Source organism: Castor canadensis, chromosome 14 (assembly GCF_047511655.1).
Source record: "Castor canadensis chromosome 14, mCasCan1.hap1v2, whole genome shotgun sequence".
Lineage (NCBI taxonomy): Eukaryota > Metazoa > Chordata > Mammalia > Rodentia > Castoridae > Castor > Castor canadensis.
The window spans coordinates 48,890,727-48,913,384 of NC_133399.1; the positions used below are offsets into that span (position 1 = coordinate 48,890,727).

Here is a 22,658-nt window from a genome sequence, read left to right on the forward strand (position 1 = left end):
TGTGCACAATGGATAATTAAAATATCTACAATCCACCATTGGATTTCTTAACAGGCAAGTTTATTGAGAGGTAATTGACATACTACACAGTTCTCCAAGTGTAAAATCCAGCATCTCTTAGTACATTCAAGATCTGCATAACCACCACCATGATCACTTTCAGAACTTTTTATCACTTGGATGAGAATCCCTGAGTATTTGCAGGCAGAGGCAATGATCCTAGCCACTGACAGCTAAAATGGCAGCATAAGGTATAGGCCTTGGAGTTCAGCCCAAGGCCCTCAGGTTTCAGCACTTCTGTGTCCCAGGCTGGGACTTTTGGCGGGAAAGGTCTCTCCACTGGGATCCCAACAGTTCCCCCCACTCTTGTCAGTTTCCCCAGGATGTTCAGCTGCGATCAGCCTGAGGCAACTGCTACTGGGGCCGCTCAGCTCCCATTGTTGCCCTGCTGCTGGCGCTGCTTCCTTTCTGCCACTGCTGCCACTTCGCTTGCCACCAGTTCTCTTCTCAGCAAAAGTAGGGAAGACCACTCAAGAGAAAGTCTTTCCTGGGAATTTTGCAACACCAGGAGCAGGAAGCACAGGTGGGTGTCTCCCAGCCGCTCACAAAGGGACAGGAGCAGCCTGCTTACATAGCCAGAAGGTGGCAAGGATATCTGCACCAACCACAGCAGGCCCCTTATGCAAATGAAAGATTTGTGTTTGCGTTAATTATGAAACCGATTGCTCCCACTTGCAACCCTGTGCCCAGAAGAAAGGACAGGAAGTGCCCACTGAGTAAAAGAAGACAGTGGTGCACGTTGTGAAAGGCAGGACCAAGTTCTTTTTAAACACACTTATCCTCAAGGTGTGCCACGTCTGCCTAGAGACGAAGCCCTGGCTGGGAAGTACTGTGGCTTTCTTTCCCTGTCATTTCAGCTCTAGTCACCACTCTAGGGGTCACGTCCACTGTCACTCAAGTTGTAGCGGGTGGGACCTGGATCACTAGCCAATCAGGCTTCAGGGCGGAGCCGCATAACTGTCCAATAGGGAGCATCAGTTGAGAGGAGAGAGGCGGGATCTCCACGCACTGCATCTTCCTTTCTGGCTCTGGCAGTGCTTGTGATCTTGGCTCAGCAGCGGATGAAGAAGACTGGCGCTCAGCCTTTGCTGTGCTGGGACCTCCACTGACCACAGACAGTAAGGAGAACCCGGGGAAAGTCGGGAAATGGGAGCGTTAGGGCCGGTGTCCTGAGGCGAGGAGAACGAGCTGCGTGGAACCGGCAGGACCGGCTCCGGCAGACGTGGCCTCCCGCATCAGCTCCCATGCGGGCGACTGTCAGCTCGCTGTCGGTTCGGTCCCGCCCGCAGCTTGCGGACCAGTTCCTGACCCTGCGCGGCGACCTGGGCCTCAGCCAGCCCCTCTCTGGGCAGCCCCGCGTCCAAACCTCCACATCTCCCCAGAATGTGCGGCGAGGTCAGGTTTTAATTCCACCGAAATCCTCTTGATCAGGTTCTCATTCACAGGTCATGCTGGTGGTGTGGCACCTGAAACCTCGTCGCCAAACTCAAGGTCGTCTAGTTTCTCTGTGTTGTCTTCCAGAAGTTCTAAACTCAGCATTTTGAATTCAGGTTTATGATCCATTTCGAGTTAATATTCTGAAAGTTGTAAAGTCGGTGTCTAATTTCATTGTTTTGCAAAAAGATTCCAAAGTGGTCCACTAGCATTTGTTGAGAAGACCACACTTTCATCGTTGAGGTTCCCTTGCTCCTTTGTCAAAGATCAATTGACTATATTTTGGTGGGTTCATTTCTGAGTTTTCCATTCTGATCTGTTTGTATCTGCTTAATTTTTTTTCCACATCCTACACTGTCTCATTATTGTAGTTTTCATAGTAACTCTTAATTTCGGGTCCTGTCAGTCTTGTGTACTATTTCTTTTCAGAGTGGGCTTGACCATTCTGGTTTTTGTGCCTTTCCATTATAACCTTTAGGATCACTTCTCTGTTGTTGAAGACATAACTTGATGGGATTTAAATTGAAATAGTGTTGAACCCATAGTTCAAATTGAAAACTCATAACAATGTCAAAGTTTCCTCTCCATGATCAGGGAATAGCTGTCCATTTATGTGGCTCTTTGGTTTTTTTCATTAGACTTTTGTCTAAGATTTGTCTTAGATTTATACATAAGAATTTCTCTCTTTTATTCTTGGTGCTTCAAAAGTGATTGTGTTTTTCATTTAATACCCATTCTTCATTGCTGGTATAGAAGGAAATGATGGACTTTTGTATAGCAATCTCATATTCTACAAGTTTGCTGTAACATCTCAATAGTTCCCTGAAGTTTTTGTTGGTTCTTGGGATTTTCTACCTAGACAAGTGTGACATTTATGGGTAAAGACAGTTATTTTTCTTAACCGTTCTCGCTCTCAGAGGCTTTCAACTCTTGTGATATAGTTCAATTCATGGTATGGTTATATGATTTTTGCCATTTAGCTTGTGGATGGAATAAATTATATTATCTGGGTTTTTTGTTTTGTTTTGCCTTACATTTTTTTGTTTGGGTGCTGAGGATCAACCAGGTAATATAAGCATATGTAAGCACAAGCTCTCCCTTGGAAATACATTTTAATACATTTCAATATTCTTTAAAATCCAATTGCCTAATATTTGTTGAGGATTTTGCATCTGTCTGTCTGTACTTTTCTGTAATGTCTTTGTCGAGTTTTCACAGTAGGGTAATGCTGGTCTCATAGGATGAATTACGAAGTGATTACTCTGCTTTTATTTCCTGTAAGACATTGTAGTGAGTTGGTGTCAATTCTTTCTTTCATGTATAGAGAAATTTACCAGTGTAATCAGCCGGGTCTTGTCCATCCTTTCTTGGATATTTATTAGATATTGACTCACTTTTCTTTGCATACATATAGTCCTATTCATATTTTTTATCTTATTACGTCTGTTCATTTAATCTAAGTTACAAAATTTGTGATCATGGATTAGTTCATAATCTTTCTTTGTGGTTCTCTTAATATCCATAGTACTGAAGGTGGTCCCTCTTGCATTCCAATCAGTAATTTTCAGTCCTCTCATTTTTTTGTCTTGACTGTCGTTTTATCAGCTTTGTTGACATTTTTAAGAACCAGCTGTTGAGATCGTTGTTTTCTCCATTGATTTCTTGTTTGCAATTTCATTCTCTAGTTGTTCTATTCCTGCTAGTTTACTAAGTGTAAGGCTCTTTCTTTAGTTTCCTAATGTGAAAAGATTTTTAAATGACTGATTTTCAATCAGTCATTTGTAACAAAGCTGTTAATTCTTCCAGTTCTTTTCTAAGACGGGAAAGAACTCAGAAGGGGGGTGGGGGGAGGAACCCTATAAATGTAAACAATGTCATAAAACCTTCAGATTTCAAGGCTCCTTTCAATACATGAAAGAAATCATACTGGGGAAAATCCTGTGAGGGTAAGCAATGTGGAAACACTGTTAGATCTTCCAATTCCCTTCGAAGACAGGAGAGAACTCATACTGGAGAAAAGCTCTGTAAATGTAAACAGTGTGGAAAAGCTTTCAGATTTTTCAGTTCTTTTCAAATGCATGCAAGAACTTCTTGGAGGAAATTTCTATAAATAAAAAAAAGTGATGAAGCCTTCAATTTTTCCAGTTCTTTTGAGAATGTGAAAGGACTTACACTCAAGAAAATCCCTATGAATGTGAGAAATGTGTTAACGCCTTCATACCGACACCTACTACACAACTGGCTATATGTTATAGCATATTGCTTCTGTACTCCAAACCTCTGCACCCTGTTATTGTACTGAGTAGTGCAGGTAGTGATAACAGAATGATACATATTTGTGTATCAAATGCAAAAAAAAGGACCAGTAAGGATATGGTATGAAAGATAAGCAATGGTACGTAAGGGCCCTTACCTTGTGTGGAGCTCACAGGCCTAAGTGTTATTCTGAGTGAATTGAGTCAGTGAGTGATTAGCTAATGAATGCCAAGGTCTAGGATATTATTCTACTGCTGTGGACTTAAATTACACGAAATTTAAATTTGTAAAGTTAACATTTTCAAAAAGAAATTACATTTATAAAACTTTCTGCTTCTTAACTTTAAAATGTTAACCTTTTTCACTTTTGTAATACCACTTAGCTTAAAACACTAACATCTTGTACCACTATAAAATACTTCCATGTATCCTTATTTTGTATGCTTTTCCCTGGTTTTTTTTTATTTTATACAAAAAATTAAACTTTTGTTTAAAACTAAAGAGCCAGCACTTGGGAAGCTGAAGCAGTAAAATTATGAGTTTTAGACCAGCTTGGATTATACAGAAAGGCCCTGTCTCAAAGGAGGAAAAAAAAAAAAAAACTCTTAAGATACCTACACATACATTAGCCTAGGCTTACACAAAGTCAGAATCATCAGTAAAACTGTCTTCCACCTCCCCACCTGTCTCAATGGAAAAGTCTTCAGGGTCAATAATACCATGGAGATGTCATTTCTGGGAATTCCAATACTTTCTTCTGGAATCCCTCCTGAAGGGCGTATCAGACTTTTCTTGAGAAAGTGTCACTCTTTGCAGAACTATGTGCATGGTGGTTTGCTTGTTTGTTTTTTTTTTAATCAGATTTGCTTCCTAGCAGAAACTGCACCATGAACCTTCCTCACAGTTGATGCAAACCTGTTTGTGTTGAGAACTTGTTTCAAACTTCTACAGGAGCTTGTTGAGGGCTGCAGTAGCTTCTGTTAAACCCTCCAGTGTGAAATTTCATTAAGGGTTCTTTTCCTTCTATGATTTCTTTTCTCTTGCATCTGCTTCAGCTATACATTTACCAGGTGATAGGGATTTTTGACACATGGGAAAAGGGAAGTGGCAAAGGGGTAAGGTGTAAGGCTTTGTTCCCTCCCCAAGCACCACCCTCCCAGCGCCTCCAAGTGTCAACAATTTGGAAGATCTACAAACTCTGTCCTTTCCAGGTTACTGTGGTGTCTCCATGATGGATTCATGAATTAAATCATTGGTCACTGGTGATCAGATCAACTTCCATCAATCCTCCCCTCCCTAGTAGTGTAGAGAGAGCTCAAAGTTCCAACCTCTGATCACATGGTGGGCTCCCCCACAGCCAGCCACCCTGGACCATCCAGGAGCCCAAGCGCAAGTGATGAGTCACCTCATCGCTTCACAGATTCAAGGCTCAAGAGCTAAGTGCCAGAAATGGGCAGAGACCAAACGTGTATTTCTTATTATGTCCCGACAGTCCACAAAAATGGAAGAAAATTTGCACTTCAAATATCTGATAAGAGTCTGATATGTGAAATATGAAAACTTTTATAATGACAGGCCAAAAAACAACAAACCCAGTTAAAATTACTTGAATACATACTTTGCCTACAAACACATGAAAAGATGCTTGACCTCTCAGCCATTATGAAAATGCAAATTAAAACCATAGTGACAGTCCCCTCTTCACTCCTACTAGAACAGATGTAATCTAAATAATTAACAAGTGTCAATAAGGATGTGGAGAAATTGGAATCCTTAAACACTACTATGACAATACAAAATGGTACAGCCTATGTGTGAAATCACTCAGTGTTTCCTCAGAAAGTTAAGAACAGAGTTGCCACATGCTCAACACTACCAGCCCTACATCTGTACCCCAAAGAAATGGAAACTGGCGCCTAAACAAAAAATGTGTGTGCACTTTACGTGTGTCAAGGTCATGAAAATGAGAGACAGTCTCAAGAAGGATTCCAGAAAAAGGAAACTAGATCTACATGGAAAAAGACCCTTTCTTCCAGGGGCAGGAGGTAGTAAGTGGAAAGTGGCCTAGACTGGATTGCCATGGAAAAAACCACATTGGTCCTGATTTGAGGATAGCTGGTGGTTACCTGGGAATGTTTCTGCTCTAGGCAAAATACATCACAGTGTTTTGTGTGGTCTTGCAAATGCAGAAAATCAATAATTACTGAGGCATGGGAGTGAAAGGATAAAGAGTACTTTGTGCCAGTATTGCAGGTTTCTTCAAAATTTGAAATTATTGAGGAGTCAATTACTTTTTAACACATCCATGGGAATAACATGCCAGAGAAACGGACTTCAGTCTTCATTGCAGAGGCCCAAACACAGTTCAGCCAAAGCTGAGAGAATGCTGCCCATGTAAGAAATATCTGAATGTCACTAGAGTCCACGGTATGGATATTAGATGAGAGGGTACTGTGTGGATATTACATTAGCATTAAAGCCACTGTGTGAAAATTATTGATATTCCAAGTCTACTATGTGGCTATTACATAGGTAGTAAAGGCCGCTCTCTACCTCTTATTATAAAAGCAGTTAGAGGCTATTACATGGACAAAGTATTGTGGATATCAGTATTAGGTTTAAAAGACCCAGTGTGGAAATTACAATAATTTAGGGTCCCAATATGGATATTAAATTTTATCAGAGGCCACACAGTACCCTCAAATACACTAAGGTAGTACAAATTACATTAGCATTAGGAGACCACTATGTAGGTATTATAGGTGATAGTGTAACTGGTATATTAGTATTTGAAGCCAGAATAGTATTTATGAATACTGTGTTAGTACTAAGGCCACAGTGTGGACATTAAATTAGTGGACACACATCTTGGAGGTCCAGGGGAAAGAATGGTCATTTTGAATTACTTTCTAACACTTCCCCTGCTGAGTTCTCTGAAGACTCCCTTCTTCACACTTAGGGTATGGACAAGAAAATCCCAAGGGGGTCAACCCACAACACATCTGACACATCCACCGTAACCCAGTCATGGTCATCAGAATGACAGTCAGAGAAACCATTACCACTAAGAACTGCCTGAAGAGACACGATGACCGAGTATCCTGTGAGATTCTGGATGGCCTCTTCAAACAGGAAAAGGGAGAACTAAGGGAATCCAAAGAGAACATGGACATTAGTCAACAATGGCATATGCATATTTCTACATTATGACAAATGACTTAATACATTAAGAACTTTGCTGTCGATCATGAGAATACTGACGGAGGAGAGGGTGAAGCCACATGGGGAATACGTGCTTTATTCACAATTTCTGTGTAAATATGAAACTATTCTAAATAAACCTTAAGATTTGGTTTTTCAGTTGCCAGTAATTGATACTGTTAAGCAGAGCAATTATGACCCAAAAATTAATGCAGTTGCATGTGTTTGTACATGCTTGAAATCCCAGCTACTGGGGGTAGAAGTAGGAGGATCATGAGTTCAAGACCAACTCTGGCAAAAGTTAGTGAGACCCTATCTCAAAAACAAGCCAGAAATGGTGTAATTCCAGCTACTAAGAAAGTAAAGTTAGATGGATCATAATCTGAAGCCAGCCCAGATGAAATTATGCGACCCTTCGTGAAAAAGAAAACCAGAAGAACTGGGGGGCATGGTTAAAGTGGTAAAGTGCTTGTCTAGCAAGTGCAGGCCCTGATTCAATCCCCAGTACTGAAAAAATTGAATAATGCAAATTATTAAATATAACTCAAGATCTCTTTTATATGATTCATGTTAAAGTAATAATGTATAAACTTATTGCTATTTTTTTGTTATGCTATGACTAAAGATTTCTCTCTCTAAAATACTGGTCACTTTAGAGAAGAAATTTGCATTTTACAGATTCCATTTCAACTCACAACTGAACATTCTCAAAGGAGTGACTCTGTAAAAATATGTTGCAAAGACAAATTGACTCATTGTGACTAGATTACTTATTTCACTTGTTCCAAAGAATACTTGTCTTTATTTTGGTCCTCTGCAATGGTTCATCGTGATGCTTTCCTAAAACAGAAGAGTTTAAAGGGCTAATGAAGGTCAGCTTGCTCTGCAGGAAGGGTGAACATAGAGAAGGAAACAGAAGCACAGTCCCTGAGTTAGTTTAGATGTGACAACTGTGTTTCATGGGAGAAAACAGTTGCCTCTTAGGGAATACAAGGGATTATTGGGTGCCCAGACTCTCCAATGTCCACATTTAGGTGAACTTATAAATAATTTTATTATCAATATAGCTAGTCATGAAGCTAAAGATTTACAAAAAAAGAAAAGGTTCTATGCCTTATTTGTCTAATCAAATAGACAATGACTAATTACTGCTTAATTTACAATTGAGAATATCAGAATCAAAATACTCTGCCTTACAATGAACTGTGTGACAAAAGTATACATCGTGCACACATGTCCCCTCATCGTGTCTTCACATTAAGAATACTGTCATCACAACAAACAAAAGCTTTCCTGACTCTTGAAAAGACAAAACAGAAAAATAATATAGTGTACTTTAAGAAATTATTAGTAAATTGTAGATCTATGATATTGACAAAAATACTCCTGGCCAGATATATAATAGATGATAGACAACTGTGGCAAGTGGAGAAAAGGGTAGAAGCCCTTATGTGGCCCTTTCCAAATTGATTAAACTGAATCTGTACTTTGTGCAGCACACAGTGTTTTTGTGTTTAGTTTTGTTTTGTTTTGGTGGCAGTCAACTGGGCACTGAACTCAGACTCTCACACTGCCTCGATCTTTGAGTCAGACTCTGCTCAGGTTGGCATGTAGACAAGTTGATCATTGGAAGAGTGTTTTGTTCAAGGTTTTAATACAGAGTTAACTTGGCCTATTGCCTGTTGGAGGAGCTGTGTTTCCTCTACCCAACCCTCATGGTTTGTCAATAGGCCAAACATCCTCAGTCCCTCAGCCTTACCCTACAGCTGCAACCAAAACATGAGGCCAGGACTTTATGCAAAGCGATGAGGTCAGCAACCAGAGTATCTCATCAGTCCCTGAGCAACGTTGACCTCAGGTAGCCCACCAAGCAAAAAGCCAAGATGTTTGCACACAACAAGAAAATCTTTAGAACCTGTGCCTGTAGACTTGGGGTGTGGCTCAAGTGGTAGAGTGTCTGCCTAGTAAGCAAGGCCCTGAGTTCAAACCCCAGGACCGCAAAAAAACAAATCAAAACAAAACTGCCTGTGACCAGTGAACAATTACCCGACTTCAGGTCACTGTGAAAATAAAAGCTGCTGCTCTGTTGAGCCTGATCCTCCTGCTGTTCACTGCTTCTCCCATGAACTTGAATGAGCTGAAGTTGGCCAGCTTGATCTGAAGCTCCCTCCTATCCCCCCAGGAAGAAACCTTGCCCATCTCATTCATAATATATATGGCTTGGTCTCATTTCTCTTATTTCAGTGCCATTAGACCCCAGCATCTCGTCAGACCCTAGGATTTGTGGCAGTTGGGTCAGGGAAGGGAATCCCTGTTATCCTGGGAAACAAGGCCTCTTCTCTTTCTTTTTGCTGTCATGCTCATCCCTTGGTTTCTCCTGGCTCCTCACTTGATTCCTCTGAATTCTGTAACCTCAGAAGAGAAAGCCAGACAAGGATACGTGTGTACTATGTGCTGTGTGTGTATATGCATATTTTCTGTGTGCGCATGTGTGTTCTGTGCTGTGTGTACATATGTGCTCTGTATTTTATCTGCATGTGTACATGTATGTGCATGCATATTTTGTGCACATGTGCTGTATGAATATGTTCTATGTGTGCATGCTGTGTATGCTTGTGTGTACATGTGTATTTTGTGTGCATGGGTGTGTCATGGGGCTGTGTTGGTGTGGGATGATCACGAGGGTATGGTGGTTTGTGGGTGAGTGTGCACATGTGTGGGTGTGTTCATTTGGGGCATGGATGCACCCCTTTCCTCTAGGGGAATCCTAAATTCTTACCTTCCTTATACGGAGAAGATGTAAAAATGAACACTTCCTCTTTTCAAGAATAGGAAAAGAAGAAAAGTGGTGGCCATTTCCTATTAAAATCCATGTACTGTCAAGACCCAGCACAGCACAGGGAGGGTAGAGGGGCATCCTTTGGCCTGGAGAAAAGCTACAGCCCCTTACTCCTATATTCCTGAACAGGCTGGAATAGGCCTCCCTTCCATCCCAGCAGACTGGAAGGTGCTGAGGCTCCCTTAGAAGAAAAAGCTGAGCAGGAAGAGGTATGGAGAGGAAAATGCCCCCCAAATATTGGGCGTGAAACTTGCTGCCTGGGGAGAAGACTCAGCCTGTGGCCTTGGGTCTGATGCCCACTCCTGAGATGAGAACAGGACTCTCCAGACTGGAAGATCCCCAAGACAGGATAGCAAAGTGTGATGTAGTATGACTGGTCCAACTCCCAACCAGAGTAGCTCTTATCTTGCAACAGGTCACCATTTCATTGTTTAGCATGCCAGACTGCAGCACAACAAGCCCTCTGATAAGCCCCAGGGAAGAGCAAGGACAGAACATGCATAAGCATGTAACTCCCAGACTCTAGAACCTGTAATTGCTCCTGCTATTTTGGCAGTAGGTGGCGCTCTAGGTCCAGGTTTCTGCTATAGACTCAGTCATAAATAGGAGCCTGGTAGGCAAAAGTTGGCACCCTCTGGGTTTGGTAGAATCCAGGTGATAGTTCTTTGGGAGATACAGTCCAGGCCTAGTCAATATAGTCCTCTGTAGTCATCCACTACTCTACACGTGACCCCTACTAATACACTTTTCTTATTCAGGCTGGACTTATTTAGGTCATTCTTTGGGCGGTTGGCATCATCCCACTTTGGAGCCATGGGACTCTAGGTCTCCTGAGAAAATTCATGAGACAGGCCAGACTCAGAAGAGGGGAGGTGTGCTCAAGTCCGTTCCTCTCCCAGCTTCATACCTGCCCCTGTCCTAATCTTAGCCCCACCTTCTGTGCTCTTTCAATTCAGCCCTCCAAGCGCTATGACCACTTCCCTTGACCCATTCCTAGAGCAAGTTCACATTTCTCCAATTCAGAGCAGTCCTCTAAATATTGATGTTATTGGCGAGGTGGGTTGGGAGAAGCAAATGGTATCTTTAGTGCAAAGACAACCATGGAAGCACTTTCTAGTATTACTGCACACTGTGTGGTTTAAGCAGAAATTCATTCTTTTGCCATCTTGGAGCTGGAATTCTGAAGTCAGACATCAGCAGAGACCTGCTCCTTAGGAAACCAGCTGGGGAGAAACTGGTTGTCTCTCCAAGCTCCTGGCAATCTTTGGTGTTCCTCCACTTGCAGTGTTAGAGAAAAAAATTATCCAGAGACACTTAAAGCATGGGAAGAAGGACTTTATTCAGGACCATCAAGATAGGTAAAAAGGCCATTGTTATAGGCTCTTGAAGTTGGGGAGAGATCAAGCTCAATTCCAAATAAAGCAGAAGGAATTTTTCCAGCCAGTGGGGTGGAGGGATTTCAATGGGTAGGAAATGACCAAGGAAGAACCTCAGGGGTGAGGCTGGTTCTGGCTACAGTGGCCCTACAGTTCTTGTTGAAGAAAGGCCAGGTGATCAGACATCACCTGGGGATGGTAGGGAAGAGGATATTTCTAAACTGGTAAGAGTTCTTTGCCAGCATTAGAATGTCCAAGTGCATAGATAGAGAAGTTTAGGAGCACATCGAAAATTTCATCAAGCAGGGATCTGTAAGTTCCTCATTGTGTTCGAGAAATGAGACTTTCTTCCCTCCTCTGAACAACGTAAGTCCATTTTCTCATTGAGCAGCCTTTTATTTACTGGAGATTAATGAATCATCAGAAGGATTTGGAGGTGGGGGGAAATGGATGTTTGCTGCATGGTGCTCACAGCCAGGCCCTTGATGAAGAATGTCTATGAAAATTTTAAGAAGACTATTTTCATAGTTAGAAACTCAGTTTCTGAGTCCAGAAGGAAGCCAGCTGAGATTTGTTGGGCTTGAGAATGCTAGTGACAATCATCCCCTTCCTAGCTTCTTGAGTGTCTCTGGTGATGGCATCAGGTGTCCCAGTGACTAACCAGGGCCTTCCAGGCACCACAGCTGGGAGAGGGAGGTGTTGGAGAGCCACCCTCATCCTGCCTTCCTCACCTGCTCCTTGATCTGAGGACCTGAGGGCTCTGCAGGGAGACTCCCCCTTCCAGACACAGGCCCACATTCTGAGCCAGGACTCTTCCTCCTATGCAATGAGCCCCATAAGTTCCCAGAATCCTGATAGACCAGCTCGCTGGCCCTAGGGAGTTTTGTCAGGGCTTTCCCCACCAGAGACCTGCCTGACACCGTCCAGGAAGCCAACTTCCTGATGTTCAGCACCTGGGCGCTCTGCAGTGTCTGGTTTACCATTAACCCCAGCCCCCAGGGAAGGTCATGGAGAGCTAGGAGGTCACTCCATCTTGGCCCCAGTGCAGGGCATCTGGACTGCACCTCTGCCCCCAAATGCTACCATCACCCTGCTAAGGCTTGGTAAAAACACACAACAGGTTCCAGCTTCAGTAAACATCAGCAGAAATTAAAAATAATCACCCATCACAAAGATATTTGATAAAAAAAAATTTATGACACCCTCCCATTGAAAAGGTAACCCCTAACAGTTCTGAAAAAGTGACGCACTTCAGAAGCCTGGTCAGGTGCTTGGGTCTGTGTGGGTAGGACGATCAGGACTCAGGGTGTGTGCCACAGGGAACAGCTTTAGTGAGTCCCATAAGATCATGGACAGTGGATAGACCGGGGCTTCCTACAAGGCCTAGAACCCTAGGGTCTGCACATATATGTTGCATTGCTGATGGGCAACTATGAGGGCCAGTCCTCTGTGAAGAAGAGCTGAGGAGAATTCCCCATTATGAGACAAGGGTCTCTATCATGTGAAGAGAAGCCAAGGACAGGTCTCTATCGTATGAATTCCCATCATGTGAAGAGAAGCGGAGGGCCAGTTCCTATCATGTAAGGAAGAGCTGAGGACAGATCCCTGTCACATGAAGGGCCAAGAGCAGGTCCCCATCATGCGAGGAGGCACTCAGAGGCCTCAGGCAAGGATATCTGGATGGTTGGCAAGCACAAAGAAGAGGAATCGGAAGGAGTTCAGACCCAAATCCTGTGTGGTCTTTCTAGCTAACCACAGGCTCCAAGGCAGACCCAAGTGCAAAACTGTGCAGAGCACAGTGGTGGTGCCATCACTCACACCTGCATTCTCAGCCCAGGGAAGGCCAACTTCCAGCAGGCAGGCAGCCCCAGGGCCCATTATTACTGGCTGGCCCTTCTGTTCAAGGCCCTCTAGGGAGTGGTTGACCACATGCCCCACAGGGAGCCCCCTCTGCAATGAGGGACACTCAGAGCAAAGCAGAGCTCTGGAACCATCAATAGTGCCCTGTCTTCCTATAAATACACACATCACATCTTGCAAAAGAAGCAACATCCATCCACCCTCCGGGAGCTTTCCCAAACCCCACGAAAGGAGGGGCACTGAAGGAGCTACAAGACAGGTCACACCAAACACTCTGAACTGGACAGAAACCTCCACATTCCTGGTCCAGTGCAGGGTGCCAGAAGTCACTTGCATCAACCAGGACCATGGGGCCTGTCCAGGGCCCACACTGCCTGACTAGAGACCAGGGACCAGAGCAGACAGCCCCACAGCTGGCCACCTGGCATCATGGGTCAGGAGGAGGAAGCTGGGTACCCGTAGTGGTTGGCCTCGGTCTCACCAACTGTCAGTGTCAATGACAGGCTGGGCTTGCGCTCCAGCTCCTCATCTCCCTGGCAGGGCTGGGGAGGCCGGGATTTGAAGAAGTCGGAGACATAGCGGACCTGGGGAAGAGGAGCGGGTTAAGATCAGCGGGCAGAGCAGTGAGCAGAATGGGAAGAATGGGTACGGGGTGGGGGTGACTGTGACACAGAGGGGAGGGGCCAAGATGGGCACTGAGAAAAATGGGCCTGGAACAGGAGAGGTAGGTCCTCAGGGACACAGAGCAGTCAGCATAGGGTGCAGGGGGAGCGTTAGGGTTAGGGTAGGCTAGGGTCCTGCAGGCCTCTAGACAGGGTGCACTGAGGGAGGGAATCCAAGACTCACAGTGAGGCTGGCCACCAGTGCCCCCTGCAGGAGGCCGACAAGCACGTCGCTCCAGTGATGCTTGTGGTCAGACACACGAGTATAGCCCACATAGAGGGCGAAGGCCACCAAGAAGAACTGAACTGTGGGCCGTAGCAGCCGCGCCCACTTCCAGCAGAGCCGCGCCTGCACATAGAGCTGTGGGGAGCAGCACAGTCAGTCTAGGCACTACCAGCAACCCCTGTCCCACCCAGTGCACAGGTGACAGTTCTGAGGCCAGGGGAGCAGCATGGGGACACAAGGCTTCTATCTGTATGAACAAGCTGTGAGCACTACCCAGCACCACCTCCTCTCACACCACGCTCACTGCACAGCCAGGGAGATTGAGACTCAGGGAAGGGGCGTGACCTGGCTGGGGCTCCACAGCAAGCAAGTCAGCAGAAAAACTCACCGCCAAGAACATCATGCAGTACATCCCGAAGGAGGAGTGTCCTGAATAGAAAGACAGCCTAGGAAAGGAGAGGGCAGCTGGGCTCAGCGGGGTCCGGGAGCTGGGGAACAACAGCAGGGACAAACTCTCTGCACTTCAGAGTCTGGCCTGCCCTCAGAGACCAGGTGACTCTCTTGGCACCTCTGTCCTCCAAACCTCTCAGGCCTGGCCTCTCTGCTGCCTCCCAGCCCATGTCCACCACAAGGGGATTTCACACACAGCTTATCCCAGCAAGATGAGGTTGCCCTTATTCCCTTCCAAGTCCTGTGGCAACAGAACAGTGTCAGACTGGGGCTCACAGCCAACACCCAGGCCCATTAGAACCCAGGCAGACCATTCATCACCCAAGTAGCTGATGCCCCTTCTGCATCCACTGTCCTCCCACAACTATTTCCCATCTGTGGAAACTGAGGCAGCTCCATGCTTTCTGTCTGCATAAATCCCAGGTTTAGCAAAGGATGTCAGAGACAGCAGAGAGGCAAAGCAAAGAGCTCTGTCGGCAGCAAGCAGGCTGCAGAGGGGCAGCTCTGCAAATCAAAAGGAAGCTTACAACAGGCAGGGCACTCAGTCAAGAGGCCCCAGTGCCACCAAGCCACGTGGCCCACCTCCACACTGTCCTCTCATTCATGCCCTCCAGTCTCTGTCCTGAAGCAGACGAGGCCAGCAGTCCACACACTTGGCACAGCCACACCACAGAGAGCCACAGTCACTGCTGGGATGGCTGATGACTCTCAGGACTGGCTGTCATGTCACCTAATGCAAAGACACTAGTCACTGCTACCTGAAGCCATGAAGAGCAGCTGAGGCCTCTTCTCAGAAGGATGAGGCCTAGGGGAGCCAGGCAGCCCCAAACCCTCCTATGAACTGACCACAGGCTCTGCAGATGGGACAAGGCCAGGGCAGAGGAGTTCTTCTGTAACTCTAGGAGTTTTTCTCCAGCCCCAAGAGTTTAAGGAGGTGCCTAAGCACTGGGCTATGACTCAGTGGTACAGCACTTGCCTAGCATGCTGAGGCCTCAGGTTCCAACATCCTCAGCACCCAAGAAACAAGAAAAGGAGAAATCTGCATCTGATCCCAGGCTGACCACCACACTAACAGCAGAACCTCATGACTAACTTGAGTAGGAATAAAGACTTCACAACATTCACTCAGAAAAGCCACTATGTGGTAAAGCACAGCTCTTGCCTATAATTCCAGCTACTCAGGAGGTGAAGATCAGAAGAATCTCGAGGACCATGGTTCAACATCAGCCCAGGCCTAAAGTTAGCAAGACCCATCTTCAACCAAATGAGCCAGGCCTGATGGATGGCACATGCCTACCATTTCAGCTACACAGGAAGCACAGATAGGAAAAACTAAGATCAGCCTGGGCAAAAACATGATACCCTATCCAGAAAAACAACGAAAGCAAAAACAGGCTGGAGGTATGGCTAAGCGGTAGAGTACCTGCCTAGCAAACACAAGGCCCTGAGTTAAATCCCAATACCGCCAAAAAGAGAAGAAAGAGAAAAGAAAAGCTGCTACATAAACAGCATCAACAAACACAATGAAATATTTATGAGACAGGTAGACAAGAAAAAGGAAGTGGCCACTGGGAGAGGGATCCATTCTACAGAAGCTGTTCTTAAGGAAACACTAAAACCAGCCATTGAAAAGCCTGGACGGCTGAGATACAAAGAGCTCCCACCAGAGATCTGCAAAGTCGGAAGGGGTTAACAGGTAGCCAAAAAGTAATTCCAGACGTGAAAACTAATATTCAAAGTGACAAAGCCCTACAGGACTTGACAGCCAATAGGTATAAACAGGTAAGGTGAACTTAGGGCACCCAAATGCCATCAGGAGGAACAAGGGTGCCACAATCACACTGGCTACACCTAGCATGCACAGCCAGGCTCCAGGAGAGAGGGACGGGGCAAAGAGCATATGTGAAGAAATGGTGCTAAAAGCTTTCCCAAGTTCATGGAAAACATCAAATTATACACCCAAGAAGTCTGGAATTGCAAGTAGAAAAGACGTGAGAGAACCAGACACATAACCAACAGTCAAAGTCAATGACGTTCTCAAAGGCATCAAGAAAGAGAGGCTCAATGCTGACAACCCCAACTGATGATTCCTTACCAGAAACCCACAGCCAGGGTGGCAGGGCAGAGAGCCTGTGCCCGGAAGCCCCAGCTGTGCCTCTCCCCTCCCAGATGCACCACCCCTGGGACCTCCGTCTCCACCTCCCAGACCCCTAGCCACCTCCTGCTGGCTCTGCTCACCAGCTTTCTCTGTCACCCGGGCTTTCTCCCTATTGTACTGGAGAGTCTCGCTTGAGCCTGGCACTCACCTGGCCTCAGTGACATTGGCCGTACTCCCTCTACACACTTTGTCCAGCTGCACATAGACAGAGCAATTGACCCGACTCCAGTCCGGGTCACAGACAGCCAGGAAGTTCGGACGCAGACGGCCAATCATGTACTTAGCCAGGTCCGTCAATGACTGGCTCACAGCTGCCCCGAAGATGAAGGTCCCCAGCACCTTGTAGACAGCAGCCACATAGTTGTTGAAGTCAGAGCGGGAGTAGAGGCGGTCTGTGTAGACGAGGTAGGCTTCACCTGCTGACACCTGCCAAGGGAGTAGCTGCAGACCCAAAATGGACAGGGCCAGGGCCTGGCCTGTCCTCCCATGGGGAAAGCTGGGGCTCCCACACACACCATTCCCCCCAGCCCCCATCCATCTCCATTATTCTCTCCAGGCACATCCTTGCCCCCCACCTTCAAAGCCCTTCCCGCCTTACAAGGAGGACAGTGGCTGTGATAGTCACCCCAGCCATGAGCCCGTGGGTGATAGTGTCTGGACGGTAGGGGTACCGGATGGAGTCATCTGCACAGTAGAATCCTCGCTTGTATGGGGTGTTCACCAGAGTCAGGATGGCGAAGGGCAGAGAGGCTGTGGGAAGCCAGGTAGGCATGTGGCTCTCCCAGCAGCACTTCGGGACCTGAACACCTACGCTCACTGCTCCCACCTTCTGCCAAAGCACCCACTGCTCTGCCACTTCCCTGCCGGAGCTGCTCTGGTGGCTTCTTAGGAGGCCACTGCATCCCAACAACCCAGATCAACCCAATGCCTTCTGGGCCCATGGAACAGTGCCACCCACCTCCACAGTCTTCCTCATTCACACCCTCAGGCGTCCTTTCTGCTCCTGGAGCAGATGCAACCAGCACCAGCCCCAGGGCCTTTGCACATGCACTGCTCCTGTGTTGCCTCCCTCCCACCTCACTGCAGCTCCTTGATGGCTTCCCTGGTATCACTATCACAGGGAGGAAAATCCACTCTGCATAGCTCCTATCCCCTGTGGAATGACAGCCACCTATGTGAGGTATGACAAGATTCCCCATGTACATATAAGCCCTGAGGGGCCTGCTGTATCAGGGCCAGCCCTGGAGCAGAGCCTGGCAAGGCAGGGGTGACATGTCGATACAAGGCAGGATTGAAGGACCTCAGAGCTCAGCAGCATGCAGTGAGGTGTCTTCAGTGGAGAAAGTGGCTCTTTATTTACCAGAACCTGAGCCAGACATGCAGTAGCCAAAACAGACCCACCCTGGGCTCAGGAACAGACACACTTGGCAGTGACATTGAAATCAAGTTGTGAAAGCATCCCAGCACTGGAAGCCTGGGCCCTCTGAGGCCAAAGTGGATAGGAGGCAGGAGCCAGTTACCAGGATCGGGCAGAGGGCAGCACTCTGCTCCATAGCAAAACAATGGAGGCTCCAGAGACAAACACAGCAAGCAGTGGAGATGACTCCTGCCTTCCTGGGTCTCCAATACCAGGAGACCAAGGGAAGGGGATGTCTGTGGAGCCTAGGAGAATCTCCATGAGGGAAGGTACTGGGAGGGGACAAAGATTTAGCCAGACACAGGAGAAGCCTGTAGAGGAAGAGGGCATTCAGAGCTGTGTATGAAGGAGGGGACAATGGTCTGTCTGGGCAGAACACAAGCAGAAGGACAGGTGTGCACCAGTGAACTGGGACAATGGGCGGGGCCTCAGGGCTGCTCAGTTGTCAGGGTCAAGGCGGGCTGGGGAGTTAAGTCAGCCCGGTCATGCTGTGGTGTGTGTCCTCCCCTTTCCCCCCTATAAACAACATGCACTTTACAGTGGAGACTCCTCCTCAGTGGAAATGGAGCTGGGCTGTCAGAACACTGGAGTCCAAGCCCTTCTCTCTATCTGGAAAGCATTCCCAGGGGACAGCCAGGCGCCTCCTTCATCCAGAATGTCCCAGGCCTCACACCTCTCCCTGGCACCTAATACTTGTACTGACTGAACTGTTCTGTAACTCAGGCTTCTAGGCTGGAAACACTTCGGCCTGGGCCACCACCACCTGGCATGCAGCAGCAACATGCAATCAACTTGCCCTGTCTTGCTGCTGCTGGGTGACCTCCACCAGGTGGCTCAACTTCTCTGGGCCCAGGCTGCTTGGAAGTAATTACTTGCATATACTTTGGTGCCTGGCTTACAATTAGTGCAACATAAATATTTAAATAAAGAACCCAAGGTTGGCAGAAGAAAGGTGAACCCCCCACATAAATACACCACCGCCTCTGGGGTAGAATTCTGGGGCCATTGTCCAGTGGGCTCAGCCCAAACACTTGGCCTTTGTTCCCAGCCAGGGAGAGGCGGAAAGGTGGGGGGGGGGGGCCTCGGATGCGCCGCCTTCCCTCCCCCCCACCGCCTGCTGGCCTCAAACCGGCTGGGCAGGTTTGGCTCCAAACATCCAGGCCCATCACCTCGGCCTGGCGACCTTTCTCTCCGCCTCCTGGGCGGAGGGCGAGGGCGCCGGACCTTGCCCACGGCGCGTCGGTCGGGGCCAACCCTCCTGGGGACAAGGCCAGGCACCGAAGTCCTGAGTGCCGCGCCCGCTCCGCCCGCGTGAGTCACCGTCGCCCCGCAGCCCTCAGGCGACTTCCTGTGCCGAGCGGGGCGGGCTCTCCCCGGGCGCCAGGGACCCCCTCATGACAGACCGGCTGGGATGAGGGGTGATGGCCATGGGCCGCGACTTGAAGGGAGCGCAGAGGAGGGTCTGGGGAGTGGCGGTCCCGGGTCGCCACCTTCAGGAGTCTTCAGAGGACGCAGCAGCCCCCACTCACCCACGGGCTGTCGTGGGGCAGGGGGCGTGTCTGCCTGGTAGAGAGAGTCCCCCGAACCCGGGTCCCCACGGCTCTTACCGACCAACACGCACAGCACGTCCAGCAGCACGAAGACCCACCTCCGCTCCATGTCGCCCCCGCCCGGGCCCAGCCCGCGACCCCCGGTGCCCGTCCCAACTGTCCCGTCACGTCCCAGCGCCCGCGGGGTCACATGGCTGCGGAGCCTGCCAGGAGCCCAGGGAAGGGACGGGGAGGGGCGGGGCGGGGCGGGCGGCTGGGGGAGGGGCGCGCTCTGCCCCGCCCCTCGGCGCACGGGAAGGGCGGGGCGGGGTGTGCGGGAGACCTGCTAAGTGGAGGGGACAGGGGTCTCAGAGCTGGGAGGAGCCACTAGACGCTCAGGGAATGCGGAATCGAGGTCAGCCTTGGTGTCCCCAGGGCTGGGGAGGCAGAGTCCCCGCAGGGTGAGAACGCGCGGAGTTAGGGAGTCCCGGGCTGAACCAAAGCTGGCTGGGCAGCACCGAACTCGCGCGCGTCCCTTCGGCCGAACCCAGCTTTCCTAGACGAAGAAGAAGCCCAGCGGGCACTCAGAGCTGGATACACCTATACATCCGAAACCAGGAAGTACTTTAGGGTGGGGAGGTGTGGCTCAGTCGCAGAGGTGTGGTTTCCCTCCTAAAGCTTGTGATCCTGGCGTCCCTGAGCTCCATGGCATATCGAAACATCTAGTGTCTAGGCGGGGGAAGGACTCAGGGGCGTGCCCCTTAGCACACTGCTGTCCCCATTCTGTAGAAGAGTCCATAAGAGATCCTGGGAGGGCTGGGCATGGGCGCCTCGGGGACAAGGGTACCCAGGAAACAGAGGCCCCAGGGACACTTTGCCAAAGCTCAGTATTCCATCCCCCACATTGGGTCTTTGGGGCTGCAACCATCTTGGAAGCCTTGGATACCAAGCCATGACCTGTGAGTCCCCTCCCTTGAGGTTGCAGTGGAAGTTTCAGGGCTGAGTTTCAAGCCCAGGTTGCTAGGCTCCAGAGTCTGCCAGCCTTGACCACCTAGGCCATATGCACCAACACAATCAGTCTTTCTCCTGAACAATCCCAAGACAGGATGAGTCTCAGGCTTTGACACTTGAGGTCAGTGGAGGTCCAGAGAGGGGCAGCCCCTGGCCCAAGGTCAAGAATAGGAACTCCAAATCCCCCACCTTGCTTCCTGCATGGACACCAGTCACTTAGGTGGGGTCCTCCTGAGAGGTCCTGGGAGAGCCCAGGAACTCACCCTCTGGTGCTTGATGGGGGACAGTACACAGCTGCCCTGTAGGGGTGAGAGAAGGTCCCTGCCCCCAGGAAGAGGTGTCCTTGTGCAGGCAGGCAAAGCCATCATCCCCCTGCAACATACAGCCCCCCACCATAAAAAACAAGGCCCATATGGAAACTCTGGTGTCCCAGGCAGACCACATGGGAGGAGCATCAGGAACCTTCCACCCACCCACTACATATCCAGCATCCACATCTGACTCTGTCAAGATCTAGGTTGTGACAGGCAAAGGCTTCAGGGTCCACCACCCTGGAAGTGGGCTCTACCCACTGAGATTCCCCACTGGCACTCACAGAACAGGATGCCTCTATCCAAGCTCCATCATTCATTTGCTCTCTCATTCATTCATTCACAAATGCATGGAATTAGGATTTCGAGGATTACTCTATAATACATGGGATGTGCTCCCCAGCTCCTGGCATAAATGGATGGCACCCTGGCCTCTCTGCCCACCTGTGGTACCAACCAACTTCAGGGACATCTAGAGGGAATATGCAGCATTGTACAGGTACAGCATGATATTGAAGCAAAGGAAATACAGGTTCCTTATGGAACAAAGACTGTGCTGGGTGGGGGAGCCAGGCAAGGGAGAGGACCTGGGGGGGGGGCGGGTCACAGAGCAAAAAGGAGGACACCGACAGGGGGAGGAAACTGTGCAAAGGAAGCAGGAGGGGGGAGGATGGGGGAGTGAGGCCAGAAGAGGAGTGAGGCTGCAGGGAGGGTTGAGGCTATAAGGATGGAGGATGAGGATAGAGGAGTGAGGCTGCAGGAAGGGCTGAGGCTACAAGGATGATGAGGCTAGAGGAGGAGTGAGGCTTCAAGAGTAGTGAGGGTAGAAGGAGTGAGACTGGAAGGAGCAGTAAGGGTGGAAGGAGTGAGGATGAAGGGAGGAGTGAGGCTTCAAGAGTAGTGAGGGTAGGAGTAAGACTGGAAGGAGCAGTAAGGGTGGAAGGGGTGAGGATGAAGGGAGAAGAGGCTAAAGGAAGGTTGAGACTGGAGGGAGCAGTGAGGCTGCAGGGAGGGGTGAGACTGGAGGTGTGTGGATGGAGGAAGGAGTGAGGCTAGAGAGGTGAGGCACGGAGGGGTGAAGCTGAATGGAAGTGAGGCTGGAGGGAGGTGAGGATAGAGGGGCTGAGGCTGAAGGGAGATAAGGTTGGAGGGGAGTGAGCTAGTAGTGAGGCTGGGGGGCGTGAAGCTAAAGGATTGGATGAGACTGTGGAGGGCAGTGTGGCTTCAGAAAGGAGTGAGTCTACAGGGGATGAAGCTACAGAGGGGTGACGTGGAGGAGGTAAAGCTGCATGGAATGGTGAAGCTGAAAAGGGTGAGGCTAGAAGGATGAGTTTGGAGGGGTGAGGCTGGAGTATACCCTTCTCCCATCCTTCCACTCAGTCAGGATTTGGGTCAGTTCTTAAAATCCCTGGGTAGGATCAGGATTAAAACCTGGTGGGGGCAGCAAAAATGAGGATTAGGATTAGGATTGGGGTCAAGGTTCCTACATCGATTCCTCAGTCAGTCCCACCTTAAAGAACTTCCTCCCCAGGGTTCTCACACCTGACCTACAGCTCAGCTGCCAACCCCTACAGGGATGCCAAGGCCAGTAAGGCTCCAAGGGAGCCTGGCCTCCTCTTGTGCACACTGGTGGGTCCCATAGTCTTGCCCACATCTGAAACAAGTTCTACGGCCCTGGGCTTGGGGCTGAGGGCTCAACAATAGCTCTTCCCTCTGGGCACCTCCTCTCCATTTGATGGGCCCCACGTTTGTTTCCAAATGACTGCTCTGTGAAGTGGCAGAGAGGGGCCTACACACAGTAGGTGCCAAGCAAATACAGACAGCCACCTTGGCTCTTCACTTCTCTGGAGAGATGAAGCAATTTGCCG

General features: G+C 48.7%; 1 protein-coding gene across 4 annotated transcripts; it reads right to left on the reverse strand.

Annotated features, from left to right (window-relative positions):
- Positions 1–5,297: 5,297 nt before the first annotated feature.
- LOC109686126 (phospholipid phosphatase 2) lies at positions 5,298–19,715 on the reverse strand. 4 transcript variants are annotated; one of them, XM_020163279.2, is made up of 6 exons: positions 19,547–19,711; positions 17,121–17,272; positions 16,671–16,948; positions 14,303–14,402; positions 13,873–14,049; positions 12,344–13,610 (listed from the first exon to the last, which is right to left on the reverse strand). In XM_020163279.2, exons 1-6 carry the CDS (start codon positions 19,596–19,598, stop codon positions 13,461–13,463), a joined length of 909 nt encoding a protein of 302 aa, XP_020018868.1. In that variant the 5' UTR covers positions 19,599–19,711; the 3' UTR covers positions 12,344–13,460. The 4 variants fall into 4 exon arrangements, with proteins under 4 accessions (XP_073910561.1, XP_020018868.1, XP_020018869.1 ...); XM_020163280.2 differs by having other exon boundaries at positions 14,303–14,360; positions 19,547–19,709; XM_074054459.1 differs by lacking the exon at positions 19,547–19,711 and adding an exon at positions 18,736–18,758.
- Between the last annotated feature and the right edge of the window lie 2,943 nt (positions 19,716–22,658).

Bases quoted from the DNA above. Each gene is read 5' to 3' on its own strand.
- LOC109686126 (XM_020163279.2), bottom strand. From the start codon at position 19,598: ATGGAGCGGAGGTGGGTCTTCGTGCTGCTGGACGTGCTGTGCGTGTTG. The intron at 17,273-19,546 runs GTAAGAGCCGTG...GGCTTCCCACAG, and splicing joins CGTGCTGTGCGTGTTGGTCG to CCTCTCTGCCCTTCGCCATC. The intron at 14,403-16,670 runs GTGAGTGCCAGG...GTTGTTCCCCAG, and splicing joins GCCAATGTCACTGAGGCCAG to CTCCCGGACCCCGCTGAGCC.